Below are 12173 nucleotides of genomic sequence, written 5' to 3' on the forward strand. Positions count from 1 at the left end.
CGCCGAGAGTCCAAGTTCTTGGGCCCAATGCCATAAAATTTGAACTCATATTGGGTGACCGTATGGATCAAATAGTGTGATCTTCACTGAGATTCGGGGCTTTGCTTATGAGTTGGGCTTTGATGATGAGAGGGAATGTGATGAACATAATCCAGCTACTATTGCTTATCAAAAAAAATCCAGCTCCTATTAATTACAACTCTAATGACAGCCAAGGTTCTTGCATTTCAGGCTTGATATTTTGTCGTAGTTACTATTGATCATTACAACCATTCATTAATTAAAATCTTCAAAATAGTACAGACCAACCCCTTAACCACTTATTACCGCCATGTTCATAATAAAAATTGTTGGTCAAATCCTAAAAAGTAAAAGTCAAATGCAGCAGTGCCACCCCAACCCCGTATGTTACCCTACCACTCTATTTTGTCACGAAGAAAAAGAAGATTATTTTTTCTGTTGTGATCGAACAAGTCAAGTGAAGCCAATGATCAGCCTCCCTAGCTTTCTCCATAGACATTGGAAATCTTAAGAAATTCGAAGAATCTTTACAAAAAAACTGTACAACATCGTGCGGTTAGATCCTCGATTTGAGGAAAGCCAGAATAGTAGGTCCCATGCAGACTCTTCCCACTAAGCGTGGGAGCAATGAAAATATACATATATTAAGATCAGAGGACAAAGTGCATTTGATTCTCTGTTGGTTTCTACTCTCTAGAGCCAGGGTGTTGTGCACGAGCACCAATTATCCATCGTTTATTGCTACTATTTTGTCCCTTTCTAAAAACCTAATTAAGTAAATATACGTTCTTGTTTAAAATTGAATATTGATTCCATCTCATTTATTTAACCCTAAATTCACGTTGGTAGTTTGTACTAAAATAATTATTAAAGACTAGTCGTTGGTTCTTCAAAATAAAAGGGCATGATTCTTTGTGCCAAGAGAATCATTCTTTAAAAAATATATAGGTAATTAAGAATGTCAGTAAAGATGGCGGCTAATGTGAAAATCAGCACGTGCATTGGTCACGTGATATTTGATCACCAACTCTAGAGTGTGTTTCTACTTTCTAGTCATATGTGCATGCGCATGATGCTAGCTAGCTAGGTTAAAGGTACCAGGCATAGATGATCGATTGATGCACATGGTTGTGGCAATTTATCGAACACTTTGAATCTCAATCGCAATTCACCAAAACTTGAACTTGCACCAATGAAGATTGAGGAAGAAACAAGAACCCCTATGCCTTGAAGATTTACTTGCATTGCATGGTGTCAATCTCATAACTTTTTTGTTTTTATTTTTATTTTTATGGATAAATGTCAATCTCATACCCATATATATGCATTGGCCGGTTGCAGTAAAAACCAAATATATTAACATACGTTGAAAGAAAAAATTAAATCTTTCATCTATTTTTTCAATTGTCTTCCTGAGTGGAAATTAATTTATAGATTCTCGTAGAACACTAAGAGCAATTGGTTTCGATTGAGAATATATTTATTAATATTAATAATATAACAAGTTACAATATTGAATCTAGTTGATAAATTTTTTTATGTCCATGGTAAATTAAGTATTGGAAAAACGAAAATTATTTTGGATTCTAACATCTAATTGTGTATTTGATTTTTTTTTAATTTTTCTTTTGATAGGTCGTATTTTTTTTTTATTTTTTTATTTTTCGAAAGGTCAGAGACCGTAGATATATTCATGTACTCATCAACTGAGTATACGAAATGGAGGTCATTATAGGCACTCAGGCCACCATATAGGTGGGATACAACCAGCAAAAAACAAATGGATTAAATACAAAACATGCACCACAAATAAAAGAAACAACATATAATGCAAAATTATACTTCACGGTCAGATCTCCTCCCTTAATTCTTGGTTGCAAGAAATTTTGTCTATCTGAACACCGTGTTGTACCAAAAGAGGTGTGTCTTCAATCCAAACCTTCAAACCTGGTATATGAATTGAGTAGCGAGCCATCTCATGGGCAGCCATGTTGGCTGATCTTTTTGCAAAGATAAATTTCCAGCTCGTGAAATATTGAACTAGCCGTTTAATCTCCAACACCACCGGACTCCATACATGTAAATTCAGCTCCCCACCATTAATTGCTGACACCATTAATAACTACACTTAGATTACAGTCTACATGAATTGTCCATGCGAACAGTTTGCAGGGGTACTATACATGGATTAATATTGCTTGTCAGATATATGAACTACATTTGAGCTTAATAAACATCTTAAGACTGTCATTAACTAGCAAAGGAAAGACCGATATTGAAGCAAATTAAGAAAATTATCACTATTTCAAACACTCAACAAAGTTTTATTTCAAACATCGATCAGATCTACTGCAAATTAATCAATACAAACAATATATTCAACAATCGAAGCTTCAATGCATGTTCTGGAGTCCGAAACTAGAATTAGATTACAACATACGAGATAGCTAGCTGGCCTTACATTAATACATAAAATTAAATGTTTTTTTTTTCTTTTTTCCTTCATTTGATTAATATTTATCAGGGACTCCTGGAAGTAATTAACACTAGATATTGCCCTTAGTTTAGGACGGAATGTCCAACACCAGGGCTGTGACCAGGGGCAGTGGGTCTGAAGTCATTGGCATGGCCTGGTGCTGGTGGAGTCAGAGCAGGCACAGTGAGTGCCGTTGGTGGAGGAGTAGTAGTTACATTCGCATCATCATGAGCTTCACCAGTGGTACTACTTATGTCAACCCCATGCATCTCACTACTAGTCTTGCGTTCAAAAAGCTCTCGGACAGCTCTTGAGGACTTTGACAATTCGTTTTCTATACCAAACTTTATGAAGATTCTTCCCTCAATAGAATGAATTTCGTGGAAGAAAATGAGTGCAAGGAAAAGAAAAGTTGAAAGTGACTTGATTTGAGCCATGGCTAGCTAGCTTGCGAGGTTGAGATATTGATATAGAGATTATGAGAAATGGACCGATCTAGAAGGGAATGGAGCTAGAGAGTTGGCAGATAATAATAAATTAAATGAAGCAAGCCAACTCTTGGTGTGTATTTCCCCTCACTCTTGGGAGCTATTTATAGATCAAGCTGCTGAGAGACCCTAATGTTGTTTGGGGTAAAAAGTACAAATGCAAGACTAGGCACGCATGAACCGCCCAATAGGTTAGTTGGGCTTAGATCCAACGTAAATCACTTGAAAATAGTTGGAACAACTTATAGTCGAACTCGTGATTTCATGCGAGATTTTTTACGCTCTAAGTCTGGAGAGATAATTAGGTATACTATTGGCAAGTGATTTTTAGAAGTGTTTAATTGGTTATTCTTGTGCGGAGAAGTTTTTACCTAAAATTGCATGAGCTGTCGTATAAGTATATACTAAATTACTTTTGTAACAACGTCCCCACCATTCACATAACATGCTGTGAATCTTTTATTCTATCTCTCACTAGTCTTTACTTAAACTAATAGCATGCATTTTAAACCAGACAAGTTGATCAGCTTTTCTAACCCAGCTGAAACCCTGGCAGTACTGAATCCCATTATGTTTTGTTCAAGTATCTTGGCAGTTTTTAATGTTAACCCTCACATGCCCTTAGATGCCAACCTCACTCCTTGGAAAAGTTGCTTATAAATAAATGTCGACCTATTCTTTTGGGGATAAAGGCTCGGATGATGATGATGACAATTAAGAGTAGGGCTTGAACCTCCACATGCCAAGAGTCCAAGTTCTTGGGCCCAAGGCCATAAAATTTGAACCCATATTGGGTGACCGTATCTCTCGTGGACCAAACAGTGTGATCTTTACTTAGATTCGGGGGTTTTGCTTCTGAGGTGGGCTTTGTTGACGAGCTAGTATAGTGGTATGTGATGAACACAATCCAGCTGTGGTGAAAAAGAAAATGAAAAGTCCAATGGGCAAGAGGAACCAACAAATCCAATATCATAGCCTCCACAATCCACATATCTCTATGGGCCCTAGAGGCCTGGGTCCAAGTCCAACAGAACAAGGTTTTAGTATGCCCTGCAAGCTTTAAAACTTGTAAGACGACCCACGTTAGTGTATTGGACCAGTCAAACAAAGCCCAAGTTTATATTAAAAATTTGAACGAAACAGGACTCTTTGATCAGACCCACAACTCTTTATGGGCCATATAGGCCTGGGCTCAAAGTCTAGCAGAGCACAATACTAAATTGAAGGCCCACTTTTTCTGCGGGCCCATATCCAAAACCAACTTATGAGGAACTCTTGAGTCTTGTCCCCTCGAATTGAAATAGAAGTCGGCACCGCAAAACATTTATGGAGTAGATGGGCCTACGTGTATCTCTCTGCCTTCGTGGATGAGATATATGATTACCATATGAACGTTCAAGTCAAAATGTCTGTTCTATTAATACGACACAGATTCTAAGGTAGACTTTGACTTTGTGGACCCACCCAGAGAATAGACTCGCATATTCCCTTTTCAGATTCGTTCCAGAAAACACACAACTATTACTTGAAGCCATCCACTACTAAGTACTAACTAAACAAACATCAATGGTAGAGGCAAGAATTCAGCAATGAAACCCCGCTTTATACACTTGCAAAAATTGCTTTTCTTCACCAGAAATGTGGATTAGCTGACATATACAATGGTCTATATATCATCTATAAGAATAATATTTAGAGCAAAGATACATTAATCAACAGAAACATTGAGTAACAAAACGATATGTGCCGGCATGAAATCCACATAGCAGCCAAAACCAGAAGGACTCGTATCCTGTCAGCTCTGTGATGAAAGATTAGTTGAAGTTGGTAAGACTCAACATTCCATGAGTTACCGATAGTCAGCGTGGAGGAACTTCTCGTATGTTGTTCCGTTGAGAGTCTTGTTCACATCGTCCCAGTTCTTAATGTGCATCGAGAGGGAACCTTTGTGTATTTTAACCTGACGGCTTGTTAACTCCATTACAGGGAGTCTCAGAAATTCTTGAACATCCTTCAATATCTGCAACAAGTGAGCCGTGAGCGGAACCATTATCATCACAAAAGACATGATTGTTGAACATGTTTACATCAACACTATTCCAATTTATGAGTAAAATACCAAAACAGTTGCTTCTCAGTTCTCACAGAAAATAAAGTGCTTCAAGATAAGAAACCATTAATGGAATTTGAAACTTAAATGGCACTGGAAGAAACTTCGGTAAAGAAACACAATACAATATCCTAAGTGCTTGTAAATTCTTGTTAGTAGCTTATCAATTAGGGTATCACAAAGTTTCATAAACCACGTTTAGACTTACAGTGCGGTTCTTGATGAGATCCTCATAGTACACAACAATGTGCCTAGTGCTATTGAAGTATTCTAAAGCCTTGGCGGTTGTTAACTCCATTTGCTTCAGATCATCTATCAATGATGTGGAATTGATTGAAGGTTGGTACTTTGAAAGTCTATCAGCCTACAAACCATCACCAGCTACGAGTTCAAGATCACGTGAGGGTAAGGGAATATAGAGAGGGGGAAACAGAGAGAGAAATGACCTCTTCTGGTGAATGCACATGAGACTTGTGAGTTCCATTCAATAGTTTAGCATATCGATCATAGGAATTTGCAATAACTGAAACCATTCGACGCAGCAGATTTCTTCGAAATAAAAATATTACAGAAACACCCTGTCGACTGAAGTATTCACTTACTGCTTCATGGTGAGCCATCACTCCCTGAATTGACAAGAAATATAACATGAACTCTGCAACTTTCTTCCTCAAAAGAAAAGATTACATGGTTGAGCTATATAAAATAACAGGTATTATGACAGTAGCTTTTCACAAAATTGTGCTATCAAAATTTCAAATTGCACAAGCGTGTGATCCAATTATATATTTAAACACGAAAAAAGTGTGAGGTATTACTGCTACCCCTTTATAGCTGCACCACAACTGGTTTACTTTTCTCACATACGAGCCAGGCTCTCTATTTCATATGCTCCAAGAAACAACACGGGGCATTACATATTCCCGATTTCATTAGCAATCTCCTTCATGTAAATATTCCATGACAATATAGCTCAGCGATGCTCCAATTCTGAAACAGGTTCCACATATATATTTGAAAATTTGCAGACAACTATGCCTGCATCCAGTGTCTTATTTTATCCCACCATGTCCCAAGCCTAAGGGAGGATAAAACTTTGATAAATGAAAAACTGACTTGACTTCTAACTCATGTGGCAGACTCCCAACCTATGGGATCAACGCCTACAGTAACTAGCAGTCTTTTCTGAATAAGTAGAAAAAAAAATGAGCAGAGAAGTCTCAATGAACAACAGCTTTTAATCGCCCAGATTCAGATAAAATATATACCTGATTAAGCATCCACTTCAAGCCAACTGCCGCAGAACACTGATTCTTGGAAGCACTACTCAACCAGTCCAAATTGTAGACTTTATCTAGAGTATTTACAATTGCAGATGCATTTTGCCTCCTCTCCAATTTCGAAAATACCTCCCCATTTGAGCTTACATTGATGTGACTATTTAACAACGTCTCAAACCATCCACTCCCTGACCTCTGGATTGACAAGATAGCAAAGAATCGTACAGGATTATGCGCACATTCATCCCTGAAACACAACCAGCTCAAAAGTAAAGAACTTAATTGACCAATCTCAAGGAACTCAAATTCAAGCCAACTGCAGAAAATCCTAAATCACCTGCTAAAAGTCTGCGGCTTCGGGTAATGCACCCAAGGAATGCCCAATTGCTGAGGACCGATATCATGAGGAGGCCTATCAAGTACTTGGATATCTTGCAATTTAATGTTGGTGTTATTGCTTATCTGCTTTAAACAGATAGAGCATATCAACACCCCACATATCATTGCAAACAACAAAACCATCATCCTTAACAACATGGGAGATTTCTTATGAGGCTTTATAATAAGAGTATCCTGTCACATAAGCAAGATAAACATTAGGTCATTGAGGGAATAAAAAGGAAAGAAAAACTGATTTACATGAACATGCAGATATTTTAGACATAATATACTGCTGTGCCAAAATCCTTCAGGAAAAAAAAAAGAAACATAAATTAATCTTTTGGAATTCAGGATAATGCAGATGCAGTGTTCGTTTAGCTAATTGAGAGACAAAAATATAAACCCAGAAAGCCCCAGTTACAGACACTGGACCCAGATCGGTAAACCCAGTTACATACCCATTTACCTCTCTCTCCCACACTCACTAATCCAAAAAAGGAACTGTAACGGCAACTGATAAGCAGATGCCAGAGGCTCCGGCAAGAAATTAAAACAAATAACCCCCAAAAACAGAACCAAAAAAACGCATTGTCTCTCAAGCACAGCTCAACTTTGTCCAAAAATCCATAAACTAAGAAGTTAAAATTTCGGAAATTTTAGAAAAAAATCTTAGAACAAACCATGAAAAAACCCATTATTTGAAGCAAAACCCAGATATCCAAGAATGGAACTCGAATGTACACAAAATAAAAATCCAGTGAACTAGTGAAGGATGACAAAAAACAAGGGTACCTTGTTGAGAACACAAATAAATTCAGCCATTGTTGTTGCAGGAACCAAGAACCCAAAAGTAGGAGCTTTACAAAGCAGAGCTCAAACAGGACTATTCATCCCAATCTCGTATCCTCAGCCAGAACTTTCGTCAAAAACTAAGGCAGTAGAAACAGAAATATAAGAGAAGCTGCCAACGATGAACCGAGCGAGCCTGGAGCTGTTTTTATCAAACGTCCTCGTGAAAAACAATGGAAGTTTAGACCTTTCACTAGTGCTCTTCTCCTAATCGGTCTCTTTCCTTTTTCTTCCAGACTTTCCCTATAAAAACTCGAATTAATTAATCAAAACTGACTTAAATTCCCCCTACAGTAAATCGTCGTTTTGTATATTATATGGGTCAGTGGTGGGTCACCTGTATACGCAGAGGCAGAGATGCCCTAATCGAAACAGAGTAAACTGTGCAGTTCTTTCCAGCTATGAAGTCATAAACGAACACAAATTCTGAGAGGCAGTGAAGAGACAGAACACACAGCTCTTCCTAGACTTTGACTATTGTTTGATTACGATGCTTTGTATTAAATGTTGCTTTAATTAATAATTAATTTTCATTAGAATTCTCTTCTCTGTTTTTTTCTTTTCTTTCTTGGTTTCCTCAATTATTGTAATATGGGTTGATAATTTCAATGCGTTGATCCAATCAAACCCACAATTATGATAGGATTAGAATACACTAATGGGTCTAATTTTTGTGGTGAATCACATATGAGATCCGATTTTTATGATATACTTTCCTAATTCATCCACAAAATACCAAAATTGTTCAATTTAATAATAAATTCGATCTAAATAAGCTTTTTAGTACACATTCACGTGAATTATTGCCTAAAGGCAAAAGTATTTTTGGAAGGAGAATCAATTGTGAGAGTAATTAAATCGAACCGGGGTTGGTTTTTTTTCAACAAATTGTCAAATTTCCTTGAAATGGTCAAATTAATTGGGCAAGGAAGAAGGTCTCGGAGGGGATTAGTGGAATTTTATTTTTAAATATAGCATTAGTGGAAACAATGTCCTAGTTGACTGGTCGAAAACGCAAGAATTAGGTTAAATCTACATTTAAGCCTAGAAGACAAGAAACTAGAGTCCACTAGAAAGAGAAGCAATCTCAAAATATTTTTATAAATCTTGAATGATCCCCTAGACGATTATAACACTGAATAGTTAGGAAACTGAATACTTATCAAACAAGAAAATTGAATCAAAAGAAATCACAGAAATTATGAAAATATCCAAAAATAGTAAAAATGTTAAATTGAAGGCCTAAAAGCAAAATTTAGTCAAAATAGTGTGGGGCTAGCATAGTTTTGACGATCAGCACCCTGTCAAGTTTCGCACAACATAAGTGATAGAGATTCCAATCGTTCTAGTGACTAACATGTCACTCTCTGATTCAATCATCAGGTTTTGTTGGCTCCTACATTTACATCAATTAAGGGACAAGATGAATTATCACGATGACTGAGATTTCTTTTTTTTGGGATCCCTAACATTTTTGTTCGCATAATTATGAACTCGTGACTTTTCGACCATGGTAAGATGTATTCTTATAATAAATATGAGAGTAGTCCTACACTCCTACATCACTGCTGAAATCAAAGAGAGGTTTGGAAGAAAAGAAAAGAGGTGCTTGAAAGTGAATTTATCTTGGTTTTTACCCTTGAATTGACTTAAATCGCAATAAGTGCACAAATTTAAAATTTGAAATTATCCATTTCTCTCGCATAAATTACAAATTATACCCTTCAAGCCCAACCCGACTTTGTATTCTTAATTTCAATGGATATTAAATTTGATTGAAATGAAGAGGTCAGACCTTTTTTCAACCTATAAATTCTTACTTTGAATTCGTCTTTAGGACAAATGGACTAATAAAATTAATTATTATACATTAACAATTAACACATGACGAGTGAAAATGGAAAAAATAAATGGTACTAGTTGTTGAAAACCTTATCATATAAACAGGCGTGTCCATCCACCATCATTGACAATCAAAACTTTATTAACTTTTGCATAAAATAAACTTTCTTGAATGGGGCTTGCCGGCTACCTACACCCATATTTATTCATCAAAACTCCCAACGTTCGATTCTCTCATATATATATATATATATATATATATATATATATATATATGGAATGGCCGCATGGGTGATTGGGTATAACTCTTGCTGTATTTTAACGTTTTCTTCAAGTAAAAGATTTAACGTACGTTGTCACTCATGAACATAGATTTTGCTTCTTTTTATTTTTATTTTATTTTTTTCTTTAGAGGCGTGAATAGTACGCTGATGATGAAGAGTGTTACGCGGCTAAGTCTATGCATGTTGTTGGGGATTCTTTGATTCGCCATTTATTGGGCATTGCTTCCATTCTAAACAATGTATCTGCAGCTTCTAGTGTACAGCTTGATTTGGGACGTCTCATATTTAATTAAAATGTATCTGCTGGTGGTTAACTGCATCACCAACCATTGATAAAGCTGATCAAAGAAAACCTTATCACAATAAGTATTTGTAGGACCACTTGATGATATCCCATATAATCATATTGCAGGAATAATACTAATAGCTGATCAAGTGATGGCTGGGACCACATATTCATATATATATATATATAGATGCACAAATGAATTGTATTTATATATCTTGCAAATATATATTCCATTTCCTTGGGTATTTATCCATGCGACATGACAAGACCGTTAGAATATATTTATTTTTGGCTAATCAAATCATGATCAACGACTAAAATTGATTGATTCATCATAGTTTAACCAAGTTAGTCATAGTAAAAGGCAAGTATTGACGTCCATGTCCTTTAACAAGGGTTGGATCTCAATCATGCTCATGCATTACCATTTGCAAAGAAGTTGTTCCTGTTATATCATTTTTCTTGGGCTTCTAAGGACCCAATGGGTTGTGAATATTATAAGGCCCAAACAATGCTAAGTTTACCAAAAATCAAAAGAAACTTTATTCACACAACCAACTTTACTAACCACGTATCGGCTTACGTTGACTTTGTTTTGACACTATATTTTTTAAGGTGTGGCTCCTCACACCCCGCTCCTTCAATGAAATCGAAGAACAAAAGAGAGTAAACTTCCGCCATGAGCATGAGAGAGAAACATGGCAAAGCAAGCCACGGAGTAGGGAAGGGAGTTTGTTTATCCTTTAACACGCCGTTGCTACTTGGATATGTGGATTAGTCATCACCGCCCTATAACATCGACCAATGACAAGGCAAGCAAAATTGAGATTGTTGTAACTGATGGTTATGAGGAACAAAGCCAAATGGGCTCTAAACTCCTCTTTCACAAAAGTCATCTATTTTCAATCATAATAGAAATGAAGCCAAAGAGTTTCTTAAAAGGGTCAAAGATTTGCGCCACACCATGCATTTTTTGGTTGCTTAACATCGCTCAACTCGATCGAGATTCAATTTCAAGTCGATCCTCAAACGACAAGTACTATCAAAGATGATGACGACGTTGGATCTGAAGAAGAGTTGAAATTGGTAGATGAAACGATCACAAAGTTGGAAAGACTTATGTCCATAGCTGATCATTGCATGATCAATACATGGGTCGAGAAGAAACTTTAGGGTTTATTATCTTTGGATGTATTTCGTAAATGTCTGAGTTTTTGATTATTTTTGATATGGTTAAAAATATGTTAATTTTTGGGGGTGTAGATATAAAGGGGTGTACTTCGAAAAGGACAGGATGTAACTAAAGCTCACCAAATCAAAGGAAAATGAACAAGGTCGAGCCTGCAGAAACCAAGGGCCTAAATCTACATAACGAAAAGGCTCGTAAGACCAATTAAAGTGTTTTTTTTTTTTGAGAACAGTTACGAATATAAAGTTATAAACATACATTAAAGAAAACGAAGAAGCCTGGGCCTCAGAGACCCGATGATTGTGAATGAAGAAGGCTGGGCCCGATATTACAAGGCCCAAATAAACATACATAACGATAATGAAGAAGTCTGAGCCTTGGAGACCCGATTGGTTATGAATATTATGAGGCCCAAATAAACAAATACAAAAAGGAAAAGGCAGAAAGCCTGGCTTGCGGAGGCCAGATGGGAAGGCTGGGCTTATGGAGACCTTATGGGTTATCAAATTATAAGGCCCATATAAAACATTCAAAATGGGCAATGAGGAAGGCTTTTTAAATTTTTTGCGATTATCCAAGATGACGGAAATATCAATGAAGATATATATAGTTAGGATCATACTTGAGACCCTCAAAAGACTCTCATTTAATGTGGAGGGTTGGATGTAAAGTGGACCCTACATGTATGTTTTTAATCAATGTCACATAGATTTACGGGACTTTTGAGAGTCTCTAGCATTGTCCATATAGTTAATAGGATTAAAAACGGATGGATGAAGTGGAAGAGTATATCCAAAGTTTTATGCAATCGAAAGAATCTTTTAAAGTTGAAGGAAAAATTCTATAGGTCTGATATACAATCCGCGATGTTGTATGAGTCCAAGTGTTGAACTACTAAAAGACAAAATATCCAAAAAAAAATACATGTAGCATAAATGTGAATATTTCATTGAATGTTTGGTCA

At 36.4% G+C, this 12173-nt stretch overlaps 1 protein-coding gene across 2 annotated transcripts; it reads right to left on the bottom strand.

The window, feature by feature from the left end:
* Nucleotides 1-4557: 4557 nt before the first annotated feature.
* Nucleotides 4558-8079, bottom strand: LOC120014612 (nodulation protein H). 2 transcript variants are annotated; one of them, XM_038866613.1, is made up of 7 exons: nt 7943-8079; nt 7549-7848; nt 6713-6948; nt 6364-6622; nt 5542-5721; nt 5304-5459; nt 4558-5005 (listed from the first exon to the last, which is right to left on the bottom strand). In XM_038866613.1, the coding sequence occupies exons 2-7, from the start codon at nt 7576-7578 to the stop codon at nt 4835-4837; spliced, it is 1032 nt and encodes a 343-aa protein (XP_038722541.1). In that variant the 5' UTR covers nt 7579-7848; nt 7943-8079; the 3' UTR covers nt 4558-4834. The 2 variants fall into 2 exon arrangements, with proteins under 2 accessions (XP_038722541.1, XP_038722542.1); XM_038866614.1 differs by lacking the exon at nt 7943-8079 and having other exon boundaries at nt 7549-7893.
* Nucleotides 8080-12173: the final 4094 nt, after the last annotated feature.

Source organism: Tripterygium wilfordii, chromosome 14 (assembly GCF_013401445.1).
Source record: "Tripterygium wilfordii isolate XIE 37 chromosome 14, ASM1340144v1, whole genome shotgun sequence".
NCBI classification, from domain to species: domain Eukaryota; kingdom Viridiplantae; phylum Streptophyta; class Magnoliopsida; order Celastrales; family Celastraceae; genus Tripterygium; species Tripterygium wilfordii.